Source organism: Trichosurus vulpecula, chromosome 6 (assembly GCF_011100635.1).
Source record: "Trichosurus vulpecula isolate mTriVul1 chromosome 6, mTriVul1.pri, whole genome shotgun sequence".
NCBI lineage: Eukaryota > Metazoa > Chordata > Mammalia > Diprotodontia > Phalangeridae > Trichosurus > Trichosurus vulpecula.
The window spans coordinates 5,170,230-5,197,135 of NC_050578.1; the positions used below are offsets into that span (position 1 = coordinate 5,170,230).

Consider the following 26,906-nt stretch of genomic DNA (forward strand, 5'->3'; position numbering starts at 1 on the left):
GCCCCAAATGCTGCCATTTTGTGATCTGCGAACATGTTCATTGACACCTTCTCCAAATACTGTGTGGTGTTGTTCAGTTGTTTTCCAGTCATGACTTCTTGACCCCATTTGGGGTTTTCTTGACAAAGATACTGGAGTGGTTTGCCATTGCCTTCTCCAGCTCATTTTACAGAGGAGAAAATTGTGGCAAACAGGGTTAAGCGACTTGCCCAGGGTCACACAGCTAGGAAGTGTCTGAGACTGAATTTAAACTCAGGATGATGAGTCTTCCTGATTCCTGGCTCAGCACTCTATCCACTGTGCCACCTTGTGCCCATACTACTTGGTATGGCTTAATTCTAATTCTATAGAAGACAGGAACCTATTCATAGATTTGCATGGATAAGTCTTCCGGCTTCACCTAAATAAGGCATTCAAACAAAACTCCTGGAAATGCCAAGATCTTAATGTGTATGAGGGAATGCCAGGTCAAGGGTATAAACCCCATCTCACTAAGATTTATATCTTGCCAGTTATAGCATAAATAGTCTCTTAAAGATTTTACATGTATCTAGGGGAAAAACAAATTATTATTTTTAAAAGACTATAACAAGGGAATGGCCCATGTTCAGAAACAGAACCCACTAGAATTTGGTGTCATTATATTGAATGAGCAGTAACAGCGTGGTATAGTGGATGGTGTGTTAACCTAGGTTCTGACACATATTCTCTGTGTGATACTGGGCAAATGGCTTAGGCCAAGGCCATCTAACCTTAGGTTTTTATTGAAACAATAGACAATATATTTTAATTTGCCATTTTAGTGAGGGCTCTGTGGTAGCTTGGCTTCCTTTACTAAAGCATTTATGTAAATTTCTATGCTTGTGGGAGGGCTGCATAAATCATACTAGGGGTGCATTTTGGACAGCCTTGACTTAGGCAACTCTCTTAATCTCTAAGTTGCATATAAGCTGCTGACCTTCACTGGTAGGGGAAGATTCCATACCAGGACTTGCACACAGCAATGAAATCCCAGGCCCAGACAAAATATAATATTGAGTGAAAACCATGGCATGGGGGTGAGCCTGGACTCTCGGGGCTAAAATGATCAGAACAAAAAGGGGCTCATCAGCAGAAGCCTGGGTCTCCTGGGTGCCAAGTGTAAGGTACAGAGGAACTCACAAAAAGCAGTAGTGTCAAATTCAGCTAGAAAGGGGTATTATGGAAGGATTCCTGTGGGCTGCCTGTTGATTTAGAAAACTACATATTAACATTATCTGTGTCCTAGCGTATTTTTATTTTGTTATAATTTTAATTACATTTTCCTTATGTTAATTACAAGCATTTAATTACATTTTCATCTGGTTGGGCTACACTCAACAATATGTCTTGACACCTCTCTCCAAAGGCACTGCGGTGTCACGACTTGCGTGGACAGTGAGTGCCCTTCACCAAAAACTCTAGTTCCTTAAAGCATTGAACCTGGAGTGTACCATTTGGTGTGGGTGTGCCCCGGCCTCAGGTCCCTCATTCTGGCCAACAAGGCAAATGGGAAGTCAGAGAACCTTCAGGCTTGGAGTGAGGGGGAGTCCTTTGTCAAACCAATAAGCACCTGAATACAAGAATATGGAATTCTTACCATTTTCCCTGTCAGCTTTAGCCACCGCACACACACACACACACACACACACACACACACACACACCCCTCTTTTCTCCAAAAGTTGGAAGAATTTTTTGGAGGGAGGGTAGGAAGAAGGGGGATGGCTTCTTATCTGACCCAGTGCTGTTCAATCTGTAGAAGCAAAGCTGAATTGTAAGTTCCTGGTATACACAAAATACTCCAGCCACCAACTGGGGCCATACTGTCCTCCCTCCCTCTCCATCTCAGCTTTCTAGCTTTTCTCTAATCAAATTTCAATGTATTGACCTTTTAAATTACAAAAGAAATCAATAAAGTCTTTGCAGTCCTCAAGGGACATGGTTTTCTACATGTCTTCCCCCTTCCACGTCATTTTTCATTACTCACCTCCACCCCTAAGCATCCTTTGGGAGCAGCTTCAGAATCAATAGGAGGGGCATTGACAGTTTAATCACTGGGTGTCTTTAGCCTCTGTTGTTTATCACATTTCTGCCCTCTAGGTGCCAACCTGGATTCACTGGAGCAAGATGTACTGAGAATGTGCCCATGAAAGTCCAAACCCCAGAAAGTATGTTAAAAATAATCTGAACTTTGCTTTCTTCCCCAATCCACAGCAACGATCACTACCACTTGGTGGTTTGACCAACCAGGTGCCTGGGCTCTGTACCCATGGCTCGGTGGCATAATGTATCATTGTTGTCACCTCCTGTCACTGGAGACAAGTAAGCTTGATTGGGAAAGATGCTCAAAAATACCAGCAGGCATGGGTGGGGCAGGCCAGCCAGTATCTTCCTGACATCTTTGACCACTGGTATCAGTCGGAATTCCTTGAGTTACCAAGATGGCTTGGTGCTTCCTCAATTTGCTCCATAAGTGACCTCCGCTTTAGGAGGATGCAAACACCTGGGATGGTAGTGTGTGTGTGTATGTGTCTCCACCATCCACAGCTGTTCATTCAATTTGGTCCAAACTGGTCTCCTTGGAGGTGTCCCCCATCCCTCGAGCCACATTGGGGCAAAGCTGAGACTGCTCCTGGAGGTGAACTCACCAAGGTCCAGCAGTTGACACTGACGAAGCTTCTTTCTTAGCACATGTTCACTTCTTCTCTTTTCTCTGTTTTCTCTACCCTTGTTTTTGTTTTTGTTTTTCCTCTCAGGTGCCCAAATGAGTTTACTGGTGATCGTTGCCAAAACTACGTAATGGCGAGCTTCTACAGTACGTCTACTCCCTTTCTGTCTCTGCCTGAGTAGGAGCATGCCACGCCCAGAGGGCACTGCTTTCTTGCTGCTGCATCTCCCTCCCCAGATCACACCTAGAGCTAGATTTCTTCTACCAGGTCTAACGTGGATGGCCTCTGCCTGTCGCATGAGAATCCTAACCAAAATTATTGTATGAACTGCTCTGTTTATGCCATGTTGGAACTGAGACACTAATAGGCATGTGAGGCTCAGGAGGGATGTAAAGGTGATGTTGACTAAGCATAGCCAGCCCCAATCAGTCCTCAGGAGTGACAGTCAGAATAGCCATCTCTAAAGTTCACTTTGATGGAGAAATACAATAAAGTCATTCCACTAAATAGCCTAACTGCTTTATAAAGATACCACCAGTCTGAAAGAGGTCTCGCTAACTTGTAACCCATAATGCATTTGAAACTATGGTAAGTTTATATGGTACAGAATGTATTATTTATGTCAAATAAACCTGACAAACAGAGTGCAGGTGTTTGTCATCATTGCCCAGTCTGCCTTTAGAGAATGACAGAAAGGTGAGAGAGAGAGTGATGGGAATTTCAAGAACAACCTGGGGCAACTCAAGCATGGATGCCTTTGGTTTGCCCCACTCATCAGTGGTGCCAAGCAAACTAGACACCTAGGGCCACTTTAAATAACTGAAGAATTAGAATGTGTTGTACTGATTTATAAGTTAATCTTAGGAGAGGGAAGGACCCCTACCACATTTTGAATTTTAGTTGGCTGTTCTATGAAATATGAAATGCTTGCCTCTAGAATATGGGAAACTGGTGCCTTAGAACCATTCTTCCCACTTCATGCAAGAAGCATTGCCCATGAAAAAGCAGAATGCATTTTCCAAATTGCTACAAGGAAAGGTCCCCTCACTCATTTAGAACTGAGGCAAAGGCTATCCTCTTTCCCTTTATGCACCATCATTTTTTTTTTCTATTTGGTTAAGAGACACTATGTATTTGGGTAGCCCCAAGGGCTAGTTCTCAAAGATCTCCTTTCAAATGTTTTCAGTGACCCTCTGGGAAAGGGGGCATTTGGGTTTCATTTAGAGGATCCAACAAGAAGCACATTTGTGACTTAAATCCTAAAGTTTTTTGGGACCCATTCAAAAAACTTCTTAAAAATTGGATCTTCTCTCAGTCCGCTAATGTCTTAATTAATATCTCCTACCTTCCCCACTGCCACCACTACCACTGACCCAACGGGAATTACACTGTTGGTGGTGTTCTGTTTGGGGAAGACTTGGAGGCTGCAGGGAAAAACAAAAAGAACTTTGCCCATGTGATGATTAAAAAGAATTGGCCATGTATCCTAGAGAGAATAACATAAGGCAGCATTCAGGTTAGAAATGAAGCAAATCACCACCATCACCACCACCACCAAAGCTTGAAATCAGGCAATCTGAAAACCAGATCCAGTTTGGAATCTCTCTCTCACAAACTTTGTTGTCAAGTGCCAAGGAGAGTTCAGTTCTTATATCATTAGTGTGACACACTCTGGTGTTGGATTATATACTCACAGCACCCCATAACTTGAGAAGTTAAAAAATTTAGGAAAGGTCTTTCTTGAATGACTATCTTTCAGGAATAATTTGCCCCTTAAGTGTTATAAGAAAAGGATCAAGTAGCAAGCAGTTCAGACCCCTCACTCACTGCCTCTTGGATGATATCATGTTTTTCTAATAACATGGCATTCCCCCACTCATTCAGCCTAGTAGCTTGCCTTGATGAATTTCCTATGTGAATAGCTTAGTTTCAGGTATTCAAAAATGAAAGGCAGACAGCATTGGAATCTGTGTCTACTGTAGGAGGAGAGAGTCATAGCTGAGAGAATGATAGCCCGTGGCAGCAGATGGGTGCCCATTTTTAATAGTTGGAACACATTAGTAGGGTCTGAGTCAGGGAATAGACCACCAGTATGAAGAAATACAGTCTAAATTACAGACTCTTGGGTATAACATGATACCACCCACCAAGGATATTTTTAATAAACATATCTGCTATTGGGTTATACATGACACTATGTTTTTCAAGTCTTTGAAAAATGTGAACACTTATGTAGTCTTAGCAGGCTCCCTGAGTGCCTGGGAACAAGAGGAATACATTTTCTTGTAAACATCACAGGCACTGTCTCTTTACAAATTCAGTGGCAGTATAGTTGGTTTAATGTGAAAGTAATTCAGACTCGTGGCTACCAGTCCACAAGGTAAGTGATCAAGCCGTAGGCACAATTGAATTGGCTGCAGTCAAAATTGACAGAGATAGAATCCAATCATTCAGAGCAGGATGTTGAGATGACTAAGTTGGGGATTCAGAGGTTGTCTGAGCATTTAAAGGTAGTCACTGGGGGGAGAAATGCTGGGTCGCTTCAGTTTAAGGATGAGTTGCTACAGAACAGCATTCGATTCAACAAGCACAACAAAAATGTAGTCCCATGCTAAATCTTTGGGTGCAAAGAACGCCCCAAACAGCAGTTCCTCAAGCCTATGTTCTATTGGAGGAAAAGACAAAGATGGACAAGTGAGGTAATAGAAGGAATAAAGGAGCACAGAGTATTCTGAAATGGATAATCGGGGTCAAGTTGGTTCCTACCACTTCCCTAAGTGCTGCTATGCTTTGAAATCTGGAAGTCACTCTTTGCTAATGTAGTTGGCCTGACAATCCCTGTTCAGGGATGAAGGAAAATGAAGCCTGTTCATTCCATGAAATACTACAGATCTGAATTGTTAACGAGTTAATTGATTTTTAGAAAATAATCACATTCTGAGGTGACTGTCCATAACAGATAACGAGGACCCCACAGCTTGAATTTGTTTGTTAAGTGAGTTCACATTACGGAACCAGTTATTGAAAGAGAGCTGAATTGTTTTGTAAACACAGCAACCCTTGTGCTTCTAAATCATTAATCTGATTTGGGGAGAAAAGAAGTTCTAGAGGAAGCATCTCTGAAATGATGAACATAAGACATTAGATGAACTAAAACAGAGAAGGCAATCACCCAAGTAGCAAGTGAAAAGGGATTGTGGGCACGTAGGATGTATTTCTTGGATCCAAACAAGAGAAACTGAAGCATGACTGAGAGAGTGGTCAGGGTACCAGAGGGTAATGCATGTTTCTTTGTTAGGACTTAGGGCCTGACTCCACTTCAGAGCTAAGTAGCAATTTCCCATTGACTCATTTGCAATGGAAGCTGCCTGATATGAACATGGCTTCCTGTGAAATAGAGATGAGTGCAATGACTGGTGGGCTTTCTGCTAAGACCATGTAAAAGCAGTTACATATATGCATGGGCATGCCAGTAATTTTACTGCAGACTTAACCAAGCTTTCTACGCTACTAATATATGCCGTTAGCAGTGTTCATGGAGGCTCACAGGAACAGCTTTCTGGGAATCTCTATCTTGTAAGCATCATTGGCAGCTGCCAAGGAGTGTTGAGTTCTTCTGTCATATAACTTTATCTTGGCTTAACCCTTAAAGTCTTCCTGACTGGTTGGGGAGAAGGTTAGCATGGGAGTGGGGGAGTCCATTGTAGTCTCCTTAGCAGGATTTGGTTCATTGTTGTGTTTCCAAATTTATATACAATAAGCAAAGGATGGCTGCAAGTGGGTCTAAACTATCCAATGTGGCCCAGGGAGAAGAGGAAGGAGGATAGATCTCAATGAAATGCAGTTCAGATCACTCTGGTTTTCAGTCTGTGAATCAGTGAATGTTGAAGCTTAAGAGGACTCTTCCAGGAGATACTGCCTTTGCCCTCCCCCCACCCCAACCCCATTAAATTTGGCAAGTTCCTTGGAATCTCTGGGGAAATCCAGATCCTTAGACAAATCTAGAACAAAGGTTCAGAGGAATGTTTGGAGCCTGGGACTTAGGGTGTCCTACTCTAAGTGGCTTCATTCTGGACTTTGGCCCCAGTGGCCACCGTCATGTCTAGCACATGAAAGGTCCATCCTGAGTGCAGAGATATGAGACTACTCTCAGCATGGGGCACCCTGGCTCAAGAGAGGCCTTCTCCATCCTGATTCTATGAATGAGAAGAGCTCCTTTCTTGACAGCTAATTCATTCATATATTCATTCATTCATTCATCAAGCACTGCTTTCCCAAATACTATGTACCACACACTGTTTACCAAATACTTTGTGCCACGCACTGTTTGAAATAATGGAAAGACAGAGATAAAAATGAATAGTCCCTTCTCTCAAAGACCTAATTGTTTATTAAAAGAGACATGCACACAAATAAGGAAAAGCTCAATGTGGCCAAAATATAAACAAGTGTGTCCGAAGCTACAGCCAAAGCCATTTCAGGTGGAGGGAGTCCAGAGGAGGCCTCGGTGCTCAAACAGCCCTGTGCAAAAAGAGCGATGATTATTGTTCTCCTGTGACGGGTGATAAAACTGTGGCTTCCCCAGTGTCATCCAGTTCCATGAAGCCTAGAATCAGTGAGCAGGGACAAAAGGGAAGCACACTTCAATGCCATTTGCTTTCCAGTGCCTCTTCCCCATTCTTCCCAAACTTCAAAGATTTCTCTTAGAGAGGATAGAGTTTTTCTGGCTTCCAAAAAGAAAGGGGACACTTGCCATTTGAGGGGGTGGGCTGCTGTCATCTCCTTTCAGACTGAGTGGGCTCAGGCCATCCCTAAGCCTAGAAGGAGTCATCCTTATGCCCAGTCTCCCAAAGAAGGGCTCTTTTCCCACCTGGCTGGCCCTTCTCTGGGCCTCAGTGTTGCCCTATGCTGAGACAATGTCCTAAAAGATTCTTTAAGTGAAAGTTTTTTCTAAGATGTTTAACACTTTGCAAACATTTACTTATGTTGGCAGAATATTGGGTAGGGGTGGTGTCATGGCAGGGAGTCAGGGAGAGACCAAAGATTATCATCTAACTAGCTGAATCCTGAGTACCATGAATGTAGAACTAGACAATATATTGCTGATTTTAAAATAAACAAACAATGATGGTACCAACCTTCCAGGAGTTTACAATCCATTGAGGAGATATGATGTTCAGGCAAACGAATAGGACAAGAGGAAGCACAGTTTAGTGGGAACAGTTCTTACTGGCATCAGAGGATCTGAGTCTAAATCTCAGCTATGTGCCAATATGACCCAAAGAAAGCCAAGCCACCTATCTGGGCCTGTTTCTTCTTCTGTAAAAGGAGGGAAGCTGACCCAGATGATCTCCTAATATCCCTTTCAAATGGAGAGAACCATGCTCATTTAAGAGAGAAAGCAACTAAAGGTGTGGAGATTTGGACAATGCCACCTAGAAACACCATGGGAAGATTGGAAATAGAACCCAGGTTTTTTACTCCAGTCTGGAACCCTGGGCAGCAGCATCTGCTTCACCTCTCTAGGTCTCAGTTTCTCTCTCTGTAAAGTAAGGATGTTGACTTTGAGCTCTAAGGGCTCTGCTGGCTCAGATACTCTATGCCAGAGTCCTGAAAGGCAGCTCTTTCTCCCAGCCTCTCCATCAGTGAAGTCTTTGAGGGATTAAGCATGGCACCTTATGTACCCTATGGTGGGTGGGTGTCAACCTTTTCCAGAAGTTGAAGTGCTTTTCATGTACTCAACCTTGATTGCAGACACCTGCATGAACACTGCTTTAAAACCCTTCCCCACTGGTCCCATTTTCATGTGCAAACAGAGGTGTAACTTTGTTTTGGACTACCATGTATTGCTCTTTTCTGAAACTGTGTCCCTTTTCTTTCTTTTTTGTTGTCAACTTTCTGCATTGGCAGAGCATCTTGGGATTGAATTTATGGGTATGGACCAATCATTCCGTTTTTAGTGCCTTCGAGCACATTCTAGCACCTGTGAACTTGACTGCCTCTTCCCCCCTTCTTTTTCCCATCCTCTCGATTCCTAACCAGTGTCCTTTCGCTTCAGAAGGGATCATACAGCCATAACAGTGGTCTCTCTGGGCTCTTAGCTATGATTAGACATAACACTAGGGTGTTAGTGAGGGCAGCTCGCTCTCACTTCCCAGCCCCCACTTCAGGCCTCCTAGCCCCATAACTCATTGCCAATTCCTTTCTCTACCATAGTGTTTGGTCTGTAGATTCCATTTGTTGTACCAAGGCTGATAAGGCCTTCAGAATAATCAAACCTCCTGGGATCCAGGACCCTAAGGGGTCTTCTGCACCAGAAGCCCACACTTATGCCCCCTTCAGGTTGGGAGCCAAAGGAAAAGTCATCTATCCCTGGGTCAGGAAGTACAGACCCTGGTGGGGAAATACAGTAGTATGTGCTTGGATTAGATAATGCCTCAGGCTTAGCTGTGTTTACCTTCCTTATCTTCTGAGCTAGGACAAAGAAATATATAAAGACAATAAGCTCTGTGCCTCTCTGAAAATAGGGCTGACTGAACTTTTCATTGAGAATGTCTGTGCTAAAGAGAGGGATTCCCCAGACAACAAATCTTCGAGGATTCTTCCACCTCCAGCTTTGAAGAAAGAATCCTGAATTGGTCTTAGACCAGTTTGGTTGCTGATATGGTGGAGTAACTGGCGGCTAAACATAGAGTTCCCAAACCTTCAGGGAAATGGGTGACAGGAGATGAGGCCAATTCAGAGGCCCTCAGTTCAAATTCTGGTCTTGCCCTGCCCCAATCTTAAGACCCTGATCCATAAAATGAGGGAGCAAATACCTAGACTATTAATCCATAAAGATTGTGAGATCAGCCTGGTGGCAGGCTGGTGTGACAGCTTAACTGGGTGGAGGCTAGACTCCAGCACAATACGGCCATGATACGCTGCATTTGAGTGGCCCCACTCACATGCCTGTTTCGTCAGCCGTGTAGTCATAGGCTTGACGGTGCTTCTCACAAGCAAACATAAAAAGCCTCATTATTGGTGTCGCTGTTATCATCGTTCAATGACAGCAATAATAAACTGAGCCAAAGAGAATTTGTCACCAAATCCTTCATATAAATGAAAGTTTGCTCCTCAGGGCTTGTATGCAAATGCCTAGTACCCTCTCTAAAGGGAAACTGGCTTTTTGTAAGGCTCCCCCTCCATTACGGACTCATGTCCCAGAATGGGGAGGACCCCGGTTCCTAGGATGTATCAGTGACAGCAGAAAGTCCATGGAGTGCAGTCCGGTGCAATGAATACGAGCTAACCCAACAAACATTTATAGCAGAAGACCACTGGGGAGAGGCAGCTCTTCTGATGTCCTATCTCAGGCTCCATCTACTCCAGAAAGCTCAAATCTTAAAGGCAGTGGATCTAAAAGTAGAAAAGAGTGAGGTCATCTCTATGGAAGGCTGGCCACTTCATGTCAGACCAGAGCCAACCAGATTCAAGGCTCAGTGAGCCAAGGCTGCAGTGATGCTGCAGCGATGCTTGGATGTCCCCATCGGTTCCTGGCCTATCAGATTAGCTGCGTTTTTTTTTTTTTGAATTTCTGCATCTGATTGGTTCTTGCCCTGCTGACCCTGTAACAGCATCTGTAGGGAGGAACAAATCTTTTCAGAAGATATTGCTGTAGCTTTCTCCAAGGATCCTTCCCTTAGTGCTTTTGAATTACTGCCAAATCTATCCCAGCAAACACAATTAATGCTGTGTGATTCAGCTGGTCCTATAAATTGAAAGCAGCACAAATAATGGACTTCGGCACAAGATCCATCGTGTGTCCGCTGAAGTTGATAAACTGCAGAAAGCTCACACCTCCATTCCTTAACAGCTGCCTCCTTTCCATTGGCTATTCTAAGTGTGTGTGGATGGCCTTTATCCACAGGGAATCATGGAATTTGAGAGCTGGAAGAGGCAACTACCTAGTCCAACTCATAAATAAAAATAATCCACCATATGATATACCTGATAGGTGCTCATGTAGCCTCTGCCTGTAGATCCCCGAAGAGGGGGAAGCCACACCTGTGGCACTTTGGGACAGCTCTCTCAGGAAGTTAGGTTCTTTTTTTTAAATTTAATTCCACACACCCCCTCCCCACATACCCCAAGCCTAAATTTGTTTCTTTGTAACTTCCAATCATATCCTTAGGGGTTCGGGGAACCTAACAGAACCAATCTAGTATCTCCTCCATCAACATGGCCGCTTTTGAAAGATATTAAGAATCTTTGTCCCCACTGAGGTTTCTCTTATCCAAGCTAATCATGTCCACTTCCTTCAATCCTTACATGGAATGATCTCTAGGCACTGAACTATCTTAGTTTTGCCCTCCTCTAGAACTGGGATGAACAAAGCACAGCCCATAGGCAAATCCTGCCCTAGGACCTGTTTTGTGTAACCAGAGTTAAGAATGGTGTTTTACATCTTTAAATGTACAAACCATTCTTTGTTCATGAATTAAATGCCTGATCCCTCCATTAGATAAGCACTGATTTTTCAGTGCCTTGTTTGAGCTTTGGTTCCCATCACTGAAAACAAAACTCAAGAGGTGGTCTGATGAGGGCTGAGTACAATGGGACTGTCACTTCCCTATTCCTCGATTATCATTTTCCCTATACTTCTCTCATATAAAGCCACATCAGCTTCCATTGGGCCACTGGTATAAAGAACAGAATGGGAGTGAATTTTGCCCTCAAGAGAGGGATCCACCTGGCTATTTCAAAGACAGGTTTTTAGTAAGAAGACTAGTGGGAAGAGCCTAGCTCATTGCCCAAATGGAGATTTGCAATTTCATCATTCCTGATAGGTATTTTGCAAAAAAAAAAAATTCACAAGGAAGGCCTCCTTTTTAGAGCCATCAAGAGATCCCAGTAAAGGAAGCAACCTGCAACCCATTTAAAGAGTTGGAAAAAAAAAGAAGAAAAGTGGTAGGCAAGAGAATTTGCCTTGTATCAAGGACAAAGAGGGTTGAATTGGACTGCTTCCCATCTATGCCTCCTGGTGTATTAACTCAGCCACCAAGACCAAAAATAATCGCTGCTGAGCTAAAACACAGAACAAAATACTTTAACCAGGCTCCCCCAGCCCCGCGGGCTCCCATCCCATCTGCCTGGCAATAGGGAAGTGGTCCAGAGGAAGATGGGCCATGACCATTCCCTGCTGGCGTGTCTCCTGGGGGCCCTCCAGCCCACTGCACATTTTCTCATACCGGTCTCTTGGTTTCTCTATTACCACTCAGAGGTCCCATTAGGCTAGCTAAGCAGTTATGCTGTATGGGAAATCCCTTCCAACTTTACTTCCACCTTTCTTTCACATATCTCTTCACATTGTTTCTCCCCAGTATGAAGCATGCTGGCAAGAGCCTAAAGTTGACTTGTTAATATTAACATTTAACCCTCTCCTGTCCTCACCTTTATTCCTCTTTGTCTCCCTCCATGCTTCTGTCTGTCAGTCTCTGCATTTGATTTGCCTTTCACCTTCCAACTCCAAGACTGTTTTTCATTAGTGTGGTTGTTGTCGGTGTTGTTGTTTAATCCATGACAACCTGTCATCCTTTTTACCCATGGACTTTTCTTCTCCTTCCCTTATTCACAATCAGACTTACTATTAATTGGATTTGACAATGTTCCTAGCCTGGTAGCTGGAACTTGATGATCATGAGCTCAGCTTGTGAAAGATGCCCTGAATAATGATAAAGTGCATTTTATCAGAGAAATTAAAATTCACTTGTTCTCAGAAAAATATTGTGCAAATATCTCTTCCAACAGAGAGAGAAAAATGGAAGGGGGTGTTAAAGAGGATTTTGTCAAGGGCTGGCTGACGAATTCTGTTTTTGCAACATGCACTGGTTTGTTGTTGACCAACTTAATTAGGGAGACAAGTCTCCAGCTTTGACTCAGTAATTACACACACCAGTGGAGTTCTATTTTTGAATGTTCTTGTGATTATATCCTAATCATTGTAATTAATGAGGTTGGATACCAGTTCCTTTGAGATCTAGGCCACTGTTAAATAAACTTCATCTTGTGAGGGACTGGACTTGAGTCTGACCAAGTCCTCATTCCCTCCAAGAAGTGGGATCCAACCCACCTCTAGTTGTACCCCCTTCTGTTTCTATTGGGCAGCATTCCAGAATGGGAGATCAGGTTCCCATAAAGGTCTGGAAGGTCTCCACATCTGAGCTATGAGAGTTGAACTTTGATATTTCAACATTGAGGGGTTCTTTTGCTAAGTGTGACCAACAGTGGAATGTGTGATTAAGTCCTTGCCAAACATGACTCACGTTAATGATTTCTCTCTAATGATTAATTATCTCCATGGCAGGGATGAGGGAAGGCCAAAGACTAGTCCCTTTAAAAACAAGTGGCATTTTGGCCCAGTCCCCCTTTTGGGGTTGTAAGTCATTCATTGCATTTTCTCTGATACAATGCCTCAGGGCTCCAAGTGAGGCTGCTTTGGTTTTCCTTACGTTTGATCTTACCCTTGAAGACACAAGGTCTTGCCTCATTGCCTTTGGTAACTACAAGCCAAGCTTATGTTTGCAAATGTTTTTGAGTTTGTCCTTTATTTTCTTTTCACCTTTTTCATTGATTAAAATGCTTTTTGTAAAGCCCGCTGGAATGCAAGGGAAGTCACTGGGAACAAACAAATGTCAAAGGGGATCCAGACAATCCTTGGTCATTCACTGCCTTAATGTTTATTCCAGCAGTCTTTGCAAGAGTAACCAACAAAACCAAAAATCTACAGTTGTGATTTTTTTCTTAATCTAATATTTATTATACATAATATTTACAATGTCTATATTTGGCTTGTTCAAATAATCCCTAAGTATATTTGTAGCTTGCTCTAAATGGAATTCTGTTATTGAGTGTTTTGGTTTTGAATGGCACCAATATGCTGAAGTTATTCTCTGTGACTGGTCGCCATATTTTATTTTGTTTTGTTTTTTCCCCTATTCTTTTCTCAAGAGTAGAGATGGTATCATGTAGCATGCCAAATGTTCAGTTTGTTTGCTTTTTCAGAATGCAGAGTATACCTGGTAACATGCTCTTCTTGTGCCCCTTTCCAGAAGCTGAGGAACTCTACCAGAAAAGAGTGTTGACCATCACTGGCATCTGCATTGCCCTCCTAGTGGTTGGCATCATGTGTGTGGTGGCCTACTGCAAAACCAAGTAAACTTTCCTCTTCCTTGTCTTTCTCTATCATTAGCACAGATTGGTAAGAAGGCAGAGAGCTCCTTGGGAAGAGAATCAGGCCCCACCGCCCACCCGGTAGCAAAGGGGGTTGTTGTTGCTTGCCTTTATTTCGGTTTGTTTTTCTGGCTCTGAATCATCCAGATTCATAATGGACTGTGATCAGCACAGGGGAAAGGCACGCCTGCACCAAGAAATGACGGCTCCTTGAAGTATTTCGTGATAGAGATAGCCAGCTCATTGCTACTGACTCAGCCCTCCCCAAGTGGTGGCCACAAAGACTTTAGAACACGCACACACATAAACACAGAAAATCAGATGATTAAGTTTGTCAACACCCGTGATGATTCAGTACTGAGATGGCATCAGCGCTTCTCATTCAGTACAGTTGTGCTGACCACAACAATGAGAAGCTGGGGGAAGTATAATTGAAAACAAATGGCTTGAAGGGCTCCCTAGGTTCCATCCTTTTCTGATTCCCTGAGGGTGTTTGTTTTTGATCCTGATCTAGCATTTCATTAATACGGAGGAAATCCCCAAGTGAAAATGCCCTGTACTGATTCATATCAGTGACTCCTTTGTGACTTAGAATCTTAGAGAGTTCTCTGAGTAATCAGAAGATGAGGGAGCCACACAGCTAGATTACAGCAGTGTTGATCGAGTGACTTGAGATCATGGATAGACCAGGAAAGAATTGTAGAGGATGAAAAAGCTGAGGAAGTTAACGCAGACAGAAGTGAAGTGCCCTACTCACGGTCACCCAGCTCTGAAGGCATGGTCAGAGGAAGGATTCAAAATTGGATCTTCCTGTCTCTGGCTTGAAAACTCCCTATTCATTCCACCACTGAGACAGCATGGCATACTTGAAATAGCATTTGATTTAGAGTCAGAGGAAATGGGTTCAAATGCTGCTTCTGCTACTTCCCTTTTATGAATTTCAGTATCATCATCTGGAGAAGATTAGAATCAATGCCCTCTCTGGTCCCTTACCCCTAGGCCTATGACTAAATGTTGGCTGCTTACTAAATAAGCTGTGAATTGGCTAATTAACTGTGTGAAATAGCTGGTTATGGATATGGAACTCTAAACAAGTGTCTAATAGCTATTTAAGGGTAAAAGCCCCACCTCTGTTGGAGACTCAGAAAAGAAATGATTACCTTGCTTATTAAAATATCATTTTCTAGAATCTGCATTGAAGTTTTCCACTTCCACTCAATAAGTCCTCAGTGCAGCTGTTTACAATGTGCCTGGTGAGAGTGAAGCACATTTCATGAGGGGACAGGAGATGGTGGAAGTGCTTGGAAATCACCATTCGCCAAGCTTGAAAAGCCCTGGGCACCATTTTTATTGAGTTTTGTGTCCTCCAAACCATGCATGCTTCTTAACAAATCAGTATTTCCTTCTGGCCCCTGTACTCCAACTCGCTCCACTCAGATACGATCAGATTAACGGAACCTTCTGCTCCATAACAGCGTTCTTCTTTGGCAGCACTGTTTTCTGTCCCAGTACTGATTTCCTCAGTGATGTCAGGCCAGCTGTTGGAGGGGGAAGTATTCGAGTCAGACACAGATGACTTTGAGGAACAAAAAAAAAATCACTTTTTGGTATCATAATGTCACTGGCAAGGCATAGCTTCTCCTCTGCCCCCAGGCCCACATTCCTAATACAGTCGTATGATACTAGAATTAAACATATGATACAATATTATGTAATTTCTTAGCAACATGCATCCTGAATACTTCAGAATCACAGCAGATTAGGTACAAGATAGACATGGTCCATACTCCCTCTTTTTAGAGCAGGAGAGTGAGGCCTGAATCACTCAGGCTATTTAGGGCCACTGAGCCAAGTCAGTGGCAGCTCATAGTGCCATGGGAAAAAAATGTCAATTACCAAGTATATCTTGTGTGAAGTGTGCCACACTAGGTGCGCAAGGGGGAAGGGCAGGGAATAAGCCTTTTAGATAAGACCCTGCCCTCAAGTCACTCACAGTCTAAGAAGGGGCTAAAACACTACTAGAGGCACCAGCAACACACAGCATTAAAGGCATCAGTGCATTAGAGTCAATAAGCACAGTCCTTATGGAGGGATCAGGGAATCTGATGTAGAAGTGGAAGAGATTCTAAGAGGCCATCTTTTACAGCTAAGGAAACTAAGTCAGAGAGGTTAAATGACTTGCCTGAGTTCATGTAGCTCATAAGGCACAGTAGGGGAAATGAAAGTTCTCTTTCAAGTTTGCCAAATACAACATCAATTTTATTCCTACCCATGAATTATAGAGGAGTCCTTGTTGGGGTACCACTTTATGTAGATGGCATTTGAGGCCTCTTCCTGCTCTGAAATTTTCTGAGATTATGTGACCTGCAACAATAAAATAAGTGAAACCATCTTGATCTGTCCCTTCCCCATTAGACTACTTTGTTCTTAAAAATCTTTTGCCAATTTTGCTTGTCTATAATAAAGCATGCCTTGTAGGAGTGTTAGCATCACTAACCATCTTCCCATCATGGCATAATGTCATCGGACTTACAGCTGGAAGGGTTCCTAGAGGTCATCTAGAGAAACCCTCCCGCTATACAGATGCATAAACTGAGGGATAATGAAGGGAAGTAACTTGGCTTAGAACACACAGGTACCAAGAGCAAGAGCTAGCATTCATTGCTTGACCCCTTAGTCCAAAGCCAATATTCCTTCCATTTTACTGTGCCTTTTCTCTCTTATCAGTACCAATGAACACAATACCATTGATGAGGACCTAGTGAGTAATAAGGATATGTCACTTTCTCAAGAATGCTGATTAGTATCCAAAGATTTGGGAAGACTTCACCATCCCAGGCTTCTACCTTCAAAGGCCCTTAGCCCTGTTTTCTGGAGCTGCCCCTATAATGTCATCAATAGATGCAAGACCCTGCTAACTTGCCAGAGATAGGAGAGTGATCTGACTGTACTCAGAAATGCCCTTTGCTCCTCCTTTGACTAAAAATCAATTCTGTCTTTTGTGTGCAGGAAGCAGCGAAAAAAGCTTCACGACCGGCTACGGCAAAGCCTTCGTTCAGAACGCAACAATATGGTGAACATGGCCAATGGGCCTCACCACCCCAACCCGCCCCCGGAGAACGTGCAGCTGGTCAATGTAGGTTGCCTGAGCTCTGAGAATGAATCGTGAGGAACGTTGCCCGAGTGGGCTATGCCTTGAGTTACTTCTGTATAGGGTTTGTGCTCTCAGTGACTACTATCATGGGAGCTTCCAGGAATATGGAATTTCTCCAGGAGGAAATAATAGGAACATTTTTCAAGTGCTTTTGGTTTATGACACAAACATGTTTCCTCTTCCAGCTTGATTCACTAATTGGTTGGATCGTAATGTCAAGATTTCTGTTCCTTTTGACTTGAGCATTTTGCCTACTTATTTCACCTGAAAAATAATGGCAAAGAAAAAGAACCACGACCATAGTGGACTTGGCCACGAGGATAGCATGCTGTGTTTGGAATCATGGAGACCCGGGTTCAGATCCCACCTCTGACATCTACTGACATTACGACAGGCATCTTACTTGATCTCTATGTGCCTCTGGCAATATCCTTCCCAGGATAGAAATCTAATACGTCATAGATTTTAGGGCAGTGATGGGAGAACTAATCACACTGTGCTGATCCTGTGCTGATGAAATCCTTATGAGCTGAAAGGCACAGTGGCTAAGAGTCAGGAAGACTGAGGTCTGACTCCCGCCTCAGACACTTAGTAGCTGTGTCGCCCTAAGAAAGTCAGTGAACCTCCATAAAATAGCATAATGATAGCATTCCCTTCACAGAATTGTTGTGAGGATCAAATAAGGTCACATATGAAGTACTTTGTAAACCTCAAATCACCACACAAGTATTCTTTTACTCAAATGTAATGATGTAAAACCCCAAAAGGAAAAACTCAAGCCTTCCTGACTCCAATCCAGCACTTGGCATCTAGTAAGCTAGGTGGTACAATGGTTAGAGCACTGGACTTGGAATCAGGAAGAATTGAGTTCAGATCTTAACTCAAATACTTACTGACTAAACCCGGAAAGCCTCTGTCTCCCTCAGTTCACTTAGCAGTAAAATAGAGGTAACACTAGTGCCTATCTCACAAACTTGTTGTAGGGATCAAATGAGGTAATATTTGTAAAGTGCTTTCCAAACCTTAAAGTGCTGTATAAATGTGGGCTATTTATAAGAATAATAATAACTATCCACTGTGCCACCCAGCTGCCCAGTTCATCTAATGATGACCTTAAGAGCTGAATTTCATGGGAGAATAAAGAACAGAAGCGGTAAGTGGAAAACTAGGAAGAGAGTGGAAAAAGCCAAGAATTTGAGTGAGGAGACTCGACAAAAGATCAATGTGTTAGTAGAATGTGACCTTGTATATGAATTCTTTAATTCTCAATTCTTGTATCTGTGAGATTGGGATGACATAAGGAACACTATACTACAAGTTGTCTGCAGAAGGTTGAAATGGTTTAGAATAATTATTGTGATGAGTAGGATTTGGGAAGGTTTGGAACAATTACCTTGCTGCAGTGAGGGCCCAGTTGAGGTTTGATAACATAAATTTATAGTTAACCCACTCAGCATGGTTCAGAAAACATCTCCAGCACATGAATTTTAGCAGCAATTTAGTAGCAAAAGAGGTAGATGTTGAGAGTAATGAAAGGTTGGGGATTGGCAAGGTGGCATTGGGATTGAGACTAGAGGATAAGGTCTTTGGGAGTGAAGGACAATGTAGAGTTGAACCAGTTCACCAAGGGGTGGAGATAGGGAAGGAAGGAGATTATAACCATGTAGGGATGATGTCCCATGAAAGAACAAAGGGGTAGTAGAAACAGAAATCACAGTAAAGTGAAGAACAGAAATAAGGATCATAAACTTTTGGAAAATATGGCATGATAATAGATTATAATCATATTAATTAATTTTAGAGTTCATGAATATGAAAGTGGAGCACCTCTGGTTGATGGTAAAGTCATGACTTCCACCATCTTGGTGACTGAGGTTAAGCAGAGGAGTACATCACAGGAACTGAGTAAATTGAGGAGCTAGGAAATTAAGGTGTTTCAGGGAATATCAGTATGTGTGTTGATGTCCTTAGTTTTAGGCCATAAGTTGAAGTAGGGAGAGATACAATAGACTGGGCACTAAACTCATTGAGAAAGGAAGGAGAATGTTGTTAAATAGTAGCCACTAGGATCTGGATGGAGGGATGAATTTGAAAGGATGAACCTCAGAGGAAGACAGATTGCTAAGTGGTGGTGATAGGAAGAGAACAGAATTGGCAACAGGAAGCAAGGAGTGACTTCATGCCACTAGTTAGTGTCAGAGGCAGGATTCAGACTTTGATCTCCTAATTTACAGTTTAACAGCATTTCTAAGTTGTTTTCTGAAATGTATGCACTCATAATGTGGTTTCTTCTTTATTTCTTTGTCTCTCCAGCAGTATGTATCCAAGAACATCATCTCTAGTGAGCACGTCATTGAACGAGAGACAGAGACATCATTCTCAGCTAGTCACTGCACCTCACCAGCTCATCACTCCATGGCTGCCACACAGACACCCAGCCACAGGTATAAAGATTGATGAAAATGACTTAGCCTTGAACAGACTTTTTGTGGCTGTTGTCTTCTTAAAAAAGTAAAACAGCCTCTGAGAAGATGTGCTCCCACAAGGATCTGATCAAAACCTTTTTCTATTTTTAGAGAAAATATTCACCCTTTCTGGCAAGGTGTTGAAACCCACATAAGTGTTAAACACTGTTTTTCCTTGTATAGTTGCCTTATTCCAATCATAAGATTATAGAGTTTAGAACTAGAAAGAGACCTTAGAAAAATATCTCCTTACTTTAGAGAAGATAAAAGTCTGGATATAGACCCCAAATTTCTGACCAAGATCTTATGTCCTTTGATGCTGGGCTGGAAGAGAAGTGTTCTAATATACAAGTCAACTTGCACAAAGATCCAAGCCCTGAGTGCTTCTGGCTGTTGTCTTCATTGTTGTTATGGCTGCTGGTATGCTTATCATTACTGGTATTTCTATAGCACTTGGAGGTTTTCAAAGTGCTGTGCCTATGTTATATCATTTGATTTCTACAACAGCCTTGTAAGGGAGGTGTTGTTATTGTGTCCATGTTAAAGATGAAGAAACCAAGGCTCAGAGAGTTTATGTCACTTGCCCTGAGTCACACAACTAGTAAGCTGTGGAAGCAGGATTTGAATACAGGTTTTCTGACTCAAAGAGCAGCATTAATGGAGTCACCAGGTGGGACTGAGGTCTTGATTATTGACCTAGGTTATGTATTTTAGTATTTTTTTTTAATTCAAGGTTTTCAACTGCACTGTGTTCTTAAAGTCTGGGCCAATAGGACTCAAGATCTCATAGATCATTTTCAAAGCTCATTAGTTTAGTGCTAAAAAACCTTAGAAGTCATCAAATCCAACCCTTTCATTTTACATTTTACAGATTAGAAAACTGAGGCCCAGGCAAATAAGTGACTTGCCCAGGGGCCCACAAGTTGTACAGTTTTAAGGTGTAATTTGAACCCAGGTCTTCCTAACCTCAAGTCCAATGCTGCAAACTCCAAGATGACATTACGGTTATGTGGAGTCTAACCTAAGAAAGGGCGCTGAAGTTCATCATTGTCCAAGGTTGCCAACCAGGTCATAAAATTCTTGACCACAATACCTCATAAAGAGCTGTCCCCTAAGGCATGGAGGGAATATGATCTCTCTTAAGCGATGGAATATTCCCCCTGAGCATAACCCTGGGCTTCGGAAGACCGGAAGGCAAGCGCTACTGCTTTGTCCCTCCAAGAGATTTGGGGAGAGCTTTCTACAAATTTGGGGTTACTCTTCAAAGCTGGCTTCAGGGACAGCTGGATTTCCACTGCTGATGCCTCTAGCTGACAGTTTTAGCGAAATGACTTTACTGGTGAAGAAGCAGAAACTCTGAGCATCCACCAGTACTCCAATAATAGATATTACAATCAATGGCATTTATGTAGGGCTTTTATGAAAGTGCAAAACATGTGCAAAAATGTTCTCATTTGATTCTCACAACAATGATGGATTAGGTGCCATTTCAGAGATGAGGAAAACGAGGCTGAAAGAGGTTAATGACTTGTCACGTAGAAAGTATTTGAGAGAGGATTCCAACTCAAAGCCACCTGGTGCCAAGTCTAGCACTCCTTTCACTGTGCCACATAAACATCCACTCCAGGAGTCTGGATCTCTCTGAGCACACTGAACTTTGGAATGTGGGTGATGACGATCACCCAGAGCTATGTACTATGATAATGAAACTGATGATCTAACAGGCTATGGAGAGGAAACAAGACATATTGGAGAGAGAGCTGGACCTAGAGCCTGAACTGAATTCAGATCCTCCAACAGATAGCACATTAACTGGGTCATGGTGGGGCAAGATCATGAGATTTTACAACCACCGATTATGAGCTAAAAGGGTACTTCGACCATGAGTCCAACCCCCTCATTTTACAAAGGAGGAAACTAAGGCATAGAGACGTTTAGTCATTTGTCCAAGGTCATATAGTTAGTAAGTACCTGCAGCAGTCAATAGTCAGTCAACCCACTTTTCTTCAGCACTCCTTAAGTCCCAGGCAGTATGCTAAGCATCAGAGAGACAAAGAAGGGAAAAAGAAAACAAACAAAACACAAACTCAGGTCTTCCTGAATCCCAGTCCAATGCCCTACTCTATCTGCTTAGCCACTGAGAACTTTGGTTTCTTCATCTGTAAAACAGATTTTGGGTGACAAAAGTAGCCTGTAAATGTGATTATTTATTATTACTGTCATTGTTATTATACCATTACTAGAAGAAGAGAGTCCTTTTTGGAGTTGAGATACTCACTAGTCTGTCCCACCCCCTAGTGTTGTCCAGGCAAGGCAAACCCACCATATTCTGAATTCCACGCCAGAGCAGAGCGTGAGCAAGAGTCAAGGGTACTGGACTTTTGAAAGAAGTCTTATGCAATTTTGCTTGATCGGTATTTTTTTCTTGTCTATCATTTGAAAGTCTTTTTTCCCTCTCTCACTGTCTGTTCTTTTCTTTCCCATAGCTGGAGTAATGGGCACACAGAAAGCATAGTCTCTGAAAGCCACTCTGTGCTCGTGATTTCATCCATAGAAAACAGTAGGCACACCAGCCCAGCTGGGGGGCCTAGAGGACGTCTTAATGGCATGGGAGGTCCCCGAGATTGTAACAGCTTCCTCAGGCATGCCAGAGAGACCCCTGATTCCTACCGAGACTCTCCTCACAGTGAAAGGTAAAACAGAAGGGCAAAGCTACCTGCCAAGGAGAACCCCCGTAAGAGAATCACAGTAAGAACCCACTGTCTCATTGAAGGGCACTGCCTGGGGAGCAGTAACGAGAGCCAGGAGGTGCATGCTGGCCCCTAGTAGATAAGGCTATTTCCTCTGTCTCCATACACTTCTTACCTTAGGAGTCTTTGTGCAGGGGCAAAGAATATAGGGGGAGGAGGAGCCTTAGAGATTATCTAGCCCAACTCTCTCATTTTACAGATGGGAAAAGTGATGTCCAGTGAAAAGCAGCTTGCCCAGGGTCTAAGAATTAGCAGAAATAGAATGAAGCCCAGGCCAGAGAATGTCTGAGTAGGAAGGGATGTCAGAGCCCCTCTGGCCCAATATAGGCTGAAACATGCATTCCCTTGACAATGTACCAGGCCAGAGGCCATCCATACAATTCATACCACATACAGCTCTGCTCATAGACAACACAAAGAGAAGACAATTTATAAAAAAAAAAAAAAAAAAAAAAAAACATTCCAACAACTACTATATAGCTGCCTAGTCCCGTCATTGCCTGGACCTCACAACCCATCTGTGGACCTGTTCTGAACTCAAGAGTTTGGGGATGCATTTCAAGGGGCCTAGGCTCAAGCAGCTGCTCCCAATCTAAGAGTGAACAAGACGGCTCATGCCCTAGCACATGTTTCCCAAATGATGTTTCTGAGTACTTGTGACTTCCAGGAATATCAAGTCAGCTGAGGGAACTCATCATTTGAAGCCACTTGGCTCTTCCTTGTGGTACAGAGATCTGTACTTGGGAGACTTCTTGGTTCAGAGGAGAGTTCCTCTAGAAACAGTGCTCAGGCCCCAACTTCAACCTCTCTTGCCTTACCAAACCACAAAAGCAAGCTCTTACCTAAAAATAGAGAGCCTTGAGAACTGAGGGGGACTGGCTCCTCTCCATCCTGATTACCGTCATTACTTCTCTGGCCTTGAATTTCCCTCTCTCCTTCTCTCTCACAGTTCCCAGGCCAACTGGGAGCTTCCTCATTCCCACTCAGCCCCCGACCATGTGAAATCTTCTTATGTCTGATTTTCTGCATGGGGCAGACCTCAAAGTACAGAGCAAGCATATTCTTGCTTCCCCCACTTTCATCATTGAGGATCTCAGGTCATCACAAGACATTGCCCGTGCTTCCCAGGAAGGTCTGTCATTCAGTTAGTTGCTAAGTCAATGAACCCAACTATGTTTGTAGACACTGCTGCAGGTGTGGCTCTCTATCACAATGATCACGACCACCAAGGCTGCCCCCGGGAAATATTTGGGTTGCGACAGCTCAGCGCTTACTTAGGAAGTTAGGTGTGAGCCACAAAAGGAGACAGCATGGAAGGAAGGACGACTCCATGAAAATGTGATGCCATCTTTTGTGCATCACTCTCCTTGGCCAAGCCTTGTAGCTTTCCCTAGCCCCTTTCCTCCATGCCTTCAAATGTCATCTTTTGCCCATTAAACCCAATGTAATCAGAGCCAATCCTATCTTCTCAGGCTGGTCCTCCAGGCTTTCCAAGAATTACAGAAGCTGCCATATTGACTTAGCCCAAAGCAGTCCATCTTTATCCTTGTTAGACAGTGGCACTGCCCACCTCTCATCTATGCAGAGACTTCAGTGTTTGGCCCAATAATAATGAAAACGGTAACAATTCACATGACGTTACGAGGTTCGCCAAACACTTGACACATTTTTATTTTATCCTCACAAGAACCCTGGGAGACAGGGGCCAATTATCTATATTTCATAGATGAGGGGACTGAAGCAGAGATAGATTAAGTGACTTGCCTGGAGTTAGACAACTATTAAGTATCTGAGGCAAACTTTGAACCCAGGTCTTCCTGCCTCTACATGTGGCGCTTTATCCACTGCACCCCCACCCCAGCTAGCTGCTTCTACTATGAATGCTTGCTAATCTTGGGTCTTTGGACCAGATCAAACCCATTAAATATTTATTTCTCTTATACTGGTCTCTGGTCTTTTCCCCAGGATGGGTTTCCACCCTCCTCAGGGCTGCAGGTTGTCTCATATGCTTATCATGGCTGAATGGATAATTTTTATCTGATGCTAGCCACTGATCTCAGAGCTCCTGGGTTCTACCCTTTTGTGAACTCTCACTGTCCTCAAAGTATTCCACTCTCCTTTCTGATGTAATTTTCAAGGTAGCAGTTCTAAAAATACCTTTAACTGAGCCATTCCTAAAAACGATTCTCCACCCCCCACCTCTTACCCCCCAATACGGAGGCTAATGGTTGCAGTAACATGTTCACTCCTCTAGCTGCTCTTCCTTTTTCCTGGGCTCAGCAGAGCTGAGGATCCTTGATCCACATTCAACACGTGCTCCTCTTCTTTTGCCACCACCACCTCCCATTCACATGGTGTCATTCTTCATGCCCAAGTGAAAAGCCTTCCCTTATACTGGTTACCTGGAGGACTTCTCATGTTATTTATGGGGATGTGTTTTCAACCAGAACTTTGCTAGCTACCTAAAGTTGTTCTAAAGACTGGCAGAGTCTGGAGTAGCTAACATATAGTGGATTTCCATGTTACTATCCTAAAAGGTCAGAAATCTGGAGCCTCGGCTTTAAGGGCTTTGCTTGATGGCCCATGTTTTGAGCTTAGACACTCCCATTCAGTCTCATATCAATGTCCATCTGAATCAACATATACCAAATGGGAAGGGACTAGGATTCCTTTCCTGTCTACTGGAGCACATATGATCACACCTTTTGGGGCTGCAGGCTGCCTCATAGCCATCGGCATGAAGGCTCAGGTGAACAGCTCTGATTGATTGTATGCTTACCCTCTCTAGTGAGATCTTGTCCATCTCATCATGCTTCTCCTTCCCCAATTTAAAATTGCTTCAATTTAAAATTTGAAAGGTTTTACTGAGTGTTTCGATATAGCTGCTTTGTCTGTAGTTGAACTCAGCCATTTTTTAAGCATTGGATTATGTATAAATCTATGCTAACTGCTAGGGGTACAAAGGCAAAACAAAACCAGTCTTTTCCCTCTAGGAGGGAATACATTTTATTGGGGGATATGTTACATACTCAGATAAGTAAACAGAAGGGGATTTGAGTATAGAATTTTTAAATGTTCCTTCCTTGTAAATGGGGAGAATAGCCTCAGCTCTACTGAATGATGTACCCTGCGGGCACCCCATCTGTAATGCTGACGTTTGAAAAACTGAAAAGTAAATAGAATTGCTCCTCAGGCTAAGTAGCTAATGATGAAAATCCCCCTTTCCCAAATTTCTCCCAAACCCTTCTGTCAGTATTTATTCCCTCCGTATTTATTGGAAATTTTTTGTGTGTCTGTGCTCTTACAGATATGTATCAGCAATGACTACCCCAGCTCGCATGTCACCCGTAGAATTCTACATGCCAAGCTCCCCTAAGTCACCTCCTTCTGAAATGTCGCCACCCATATCAAGCTTGACAGTGTCCATGCCATCTGTGGCAGTCAGCCCCTTTGTGGAAGAAGAGCGGCCTCTGCTCCTGGTGACGCCTCCGCGCCTTCGGGAGAAGAAATATGATCACCACCCCCAACAATTCAACTCCTTTCACCACAACCCAGTCCATGAGAGCAATAGCCTCCCCCCTAGCCCCTTAAGGATCGTGGAGGATGAGGAGTATGAGACTACACAGGAGTATGAGACCACCCAGGAGTATGAACCAGCGCCAGAGCCCACAAAGAAACTCGTCAACAGCCGCCGGGCAAAAAGAACAAAGCCCGATGGCCATATTTCTAACAGGTTGGACAGCGACACAAGCTCTGAGAGTAGTAACTCGGAAAGTGAAACAGAAGATGAAAGAATAGGCGAAAATACCCCTTTCCTGAGTATACAGACGCCACTGGCCGCTGGCTTGGAGTCAGCCCCTGCCTTCCGCCTGGCTGACAGCAGGACTAACCCAACTAGCCGCTATTCCACTCAGGAGGAGTTCCAGGCCAGGCTGTCCAGTGTAATAGCTAATCAAGACCCTATCGCTGTATAAAACCTAAATAAACACATAGATTCACGTGTAAAACTTTATTTTATATAACGAAGTATTCCACCTTAAATTAAACAATTTATTTTATTTTAGCAGTTCTGCAAATAGAAAACAGGAAAAACTTTTATAAATTAAATCTATGTATGTAAAAATGTGTTATGTGCCATATGTAGCAATTTTTTACAGTATTTAAAAATGAGAAAGATATCAATGGTGCCTTTATGTTCTGTTGTTATGTTGAGAGCAAGTTTGTCCAGTTACAGTGATTGCTGTTCCACAGTATTTCTGCAAAATTTCCCATGGTCAGTTTTCCTGGCTTCTTGTACATTGCATCATGTTGAGTGGATGTAGGATCCATAAGACTTACCACTGTTCCTCTTTTGGCTTAGAGTAAGAGCCCAAGTGAGTAAGACTTGCGTTAGTTCACCCGTCCAAGTACCATCCTCTTTTGGTAGGAAGTTTTCTTTGCTATCAGGATTTACAATGAGTTGTGTCTATTTTGTTGGCCAAAGGCTTGTTTCACTGAGCATGGAAATAATAGTAGGTCCAGCAGCATGCTACTAAGAATTATGGGAGAAAACTGCATCGTCACATTCAAAGACAGGAAAGAATCTTATAATTTAAAACATTAACAAATGAATATTATTATTCAGAAGGAAACTTGTT

The 26,906-nt window shown here is 43.0% G+C and overlaps 1 protein-coding gene across 3 annotated transcripts in view; it reads left to right on the forward strand.

The window, feature by feature from the left end:
• NRG1 (neuregulin 1) overlaps nucleotides 1–26,647 on the forward strand; it is an 836,141-nt gene extending 809,494 nt beyond the window's left edge. Inside the window, exons 7-13 of one of the 3 annotated variants that reach the window (XM_036764409.1) lie at nucleotides 2,777–2,835; nucleotides 8,600–8,623; nucleotides 13,780–13,882; nucleotides 16,910–17,036; nucleotides 19,368–19,498; nucleotides 22,006–22,212; nucleotides 25,577–26,647. In XM_036764409.1, the coding sequence (XP_036620304.1) occupies nucleotides 2,777–2,835; nucleotides 8,600–8,623; nucleotides 13,780–13,882; nucleotides 16,910–17,036; nucleotides 19,368–19,498; nucleotides 22,006–22,212; nucleotides 25,577–26,243 (1,318 nt within the window). In that variant the 3' untranslated portion in view covers nucleotides 26,244–26,647. Of the gene's footprint in view, nucleotides 1–2,120; nucleotides 2,189–2,776; nucleotides 2,836–8,599; nucleotides 8,624–13,779; nucleotides 13,883–16,909; nucleotides 17,037–19,367; nucleotides 19,499–22,005; nucleotides 22,213–25,576 lie in introns of all 3 variants that reach the window. The other 2 variants (XM_036764410.1, XM_036764411.1) reach the window with 2 other exon arrangements.
• The last annotated feature ends 259 nt before the right edge of the window (nucleotides 26,648–26,906 follow it).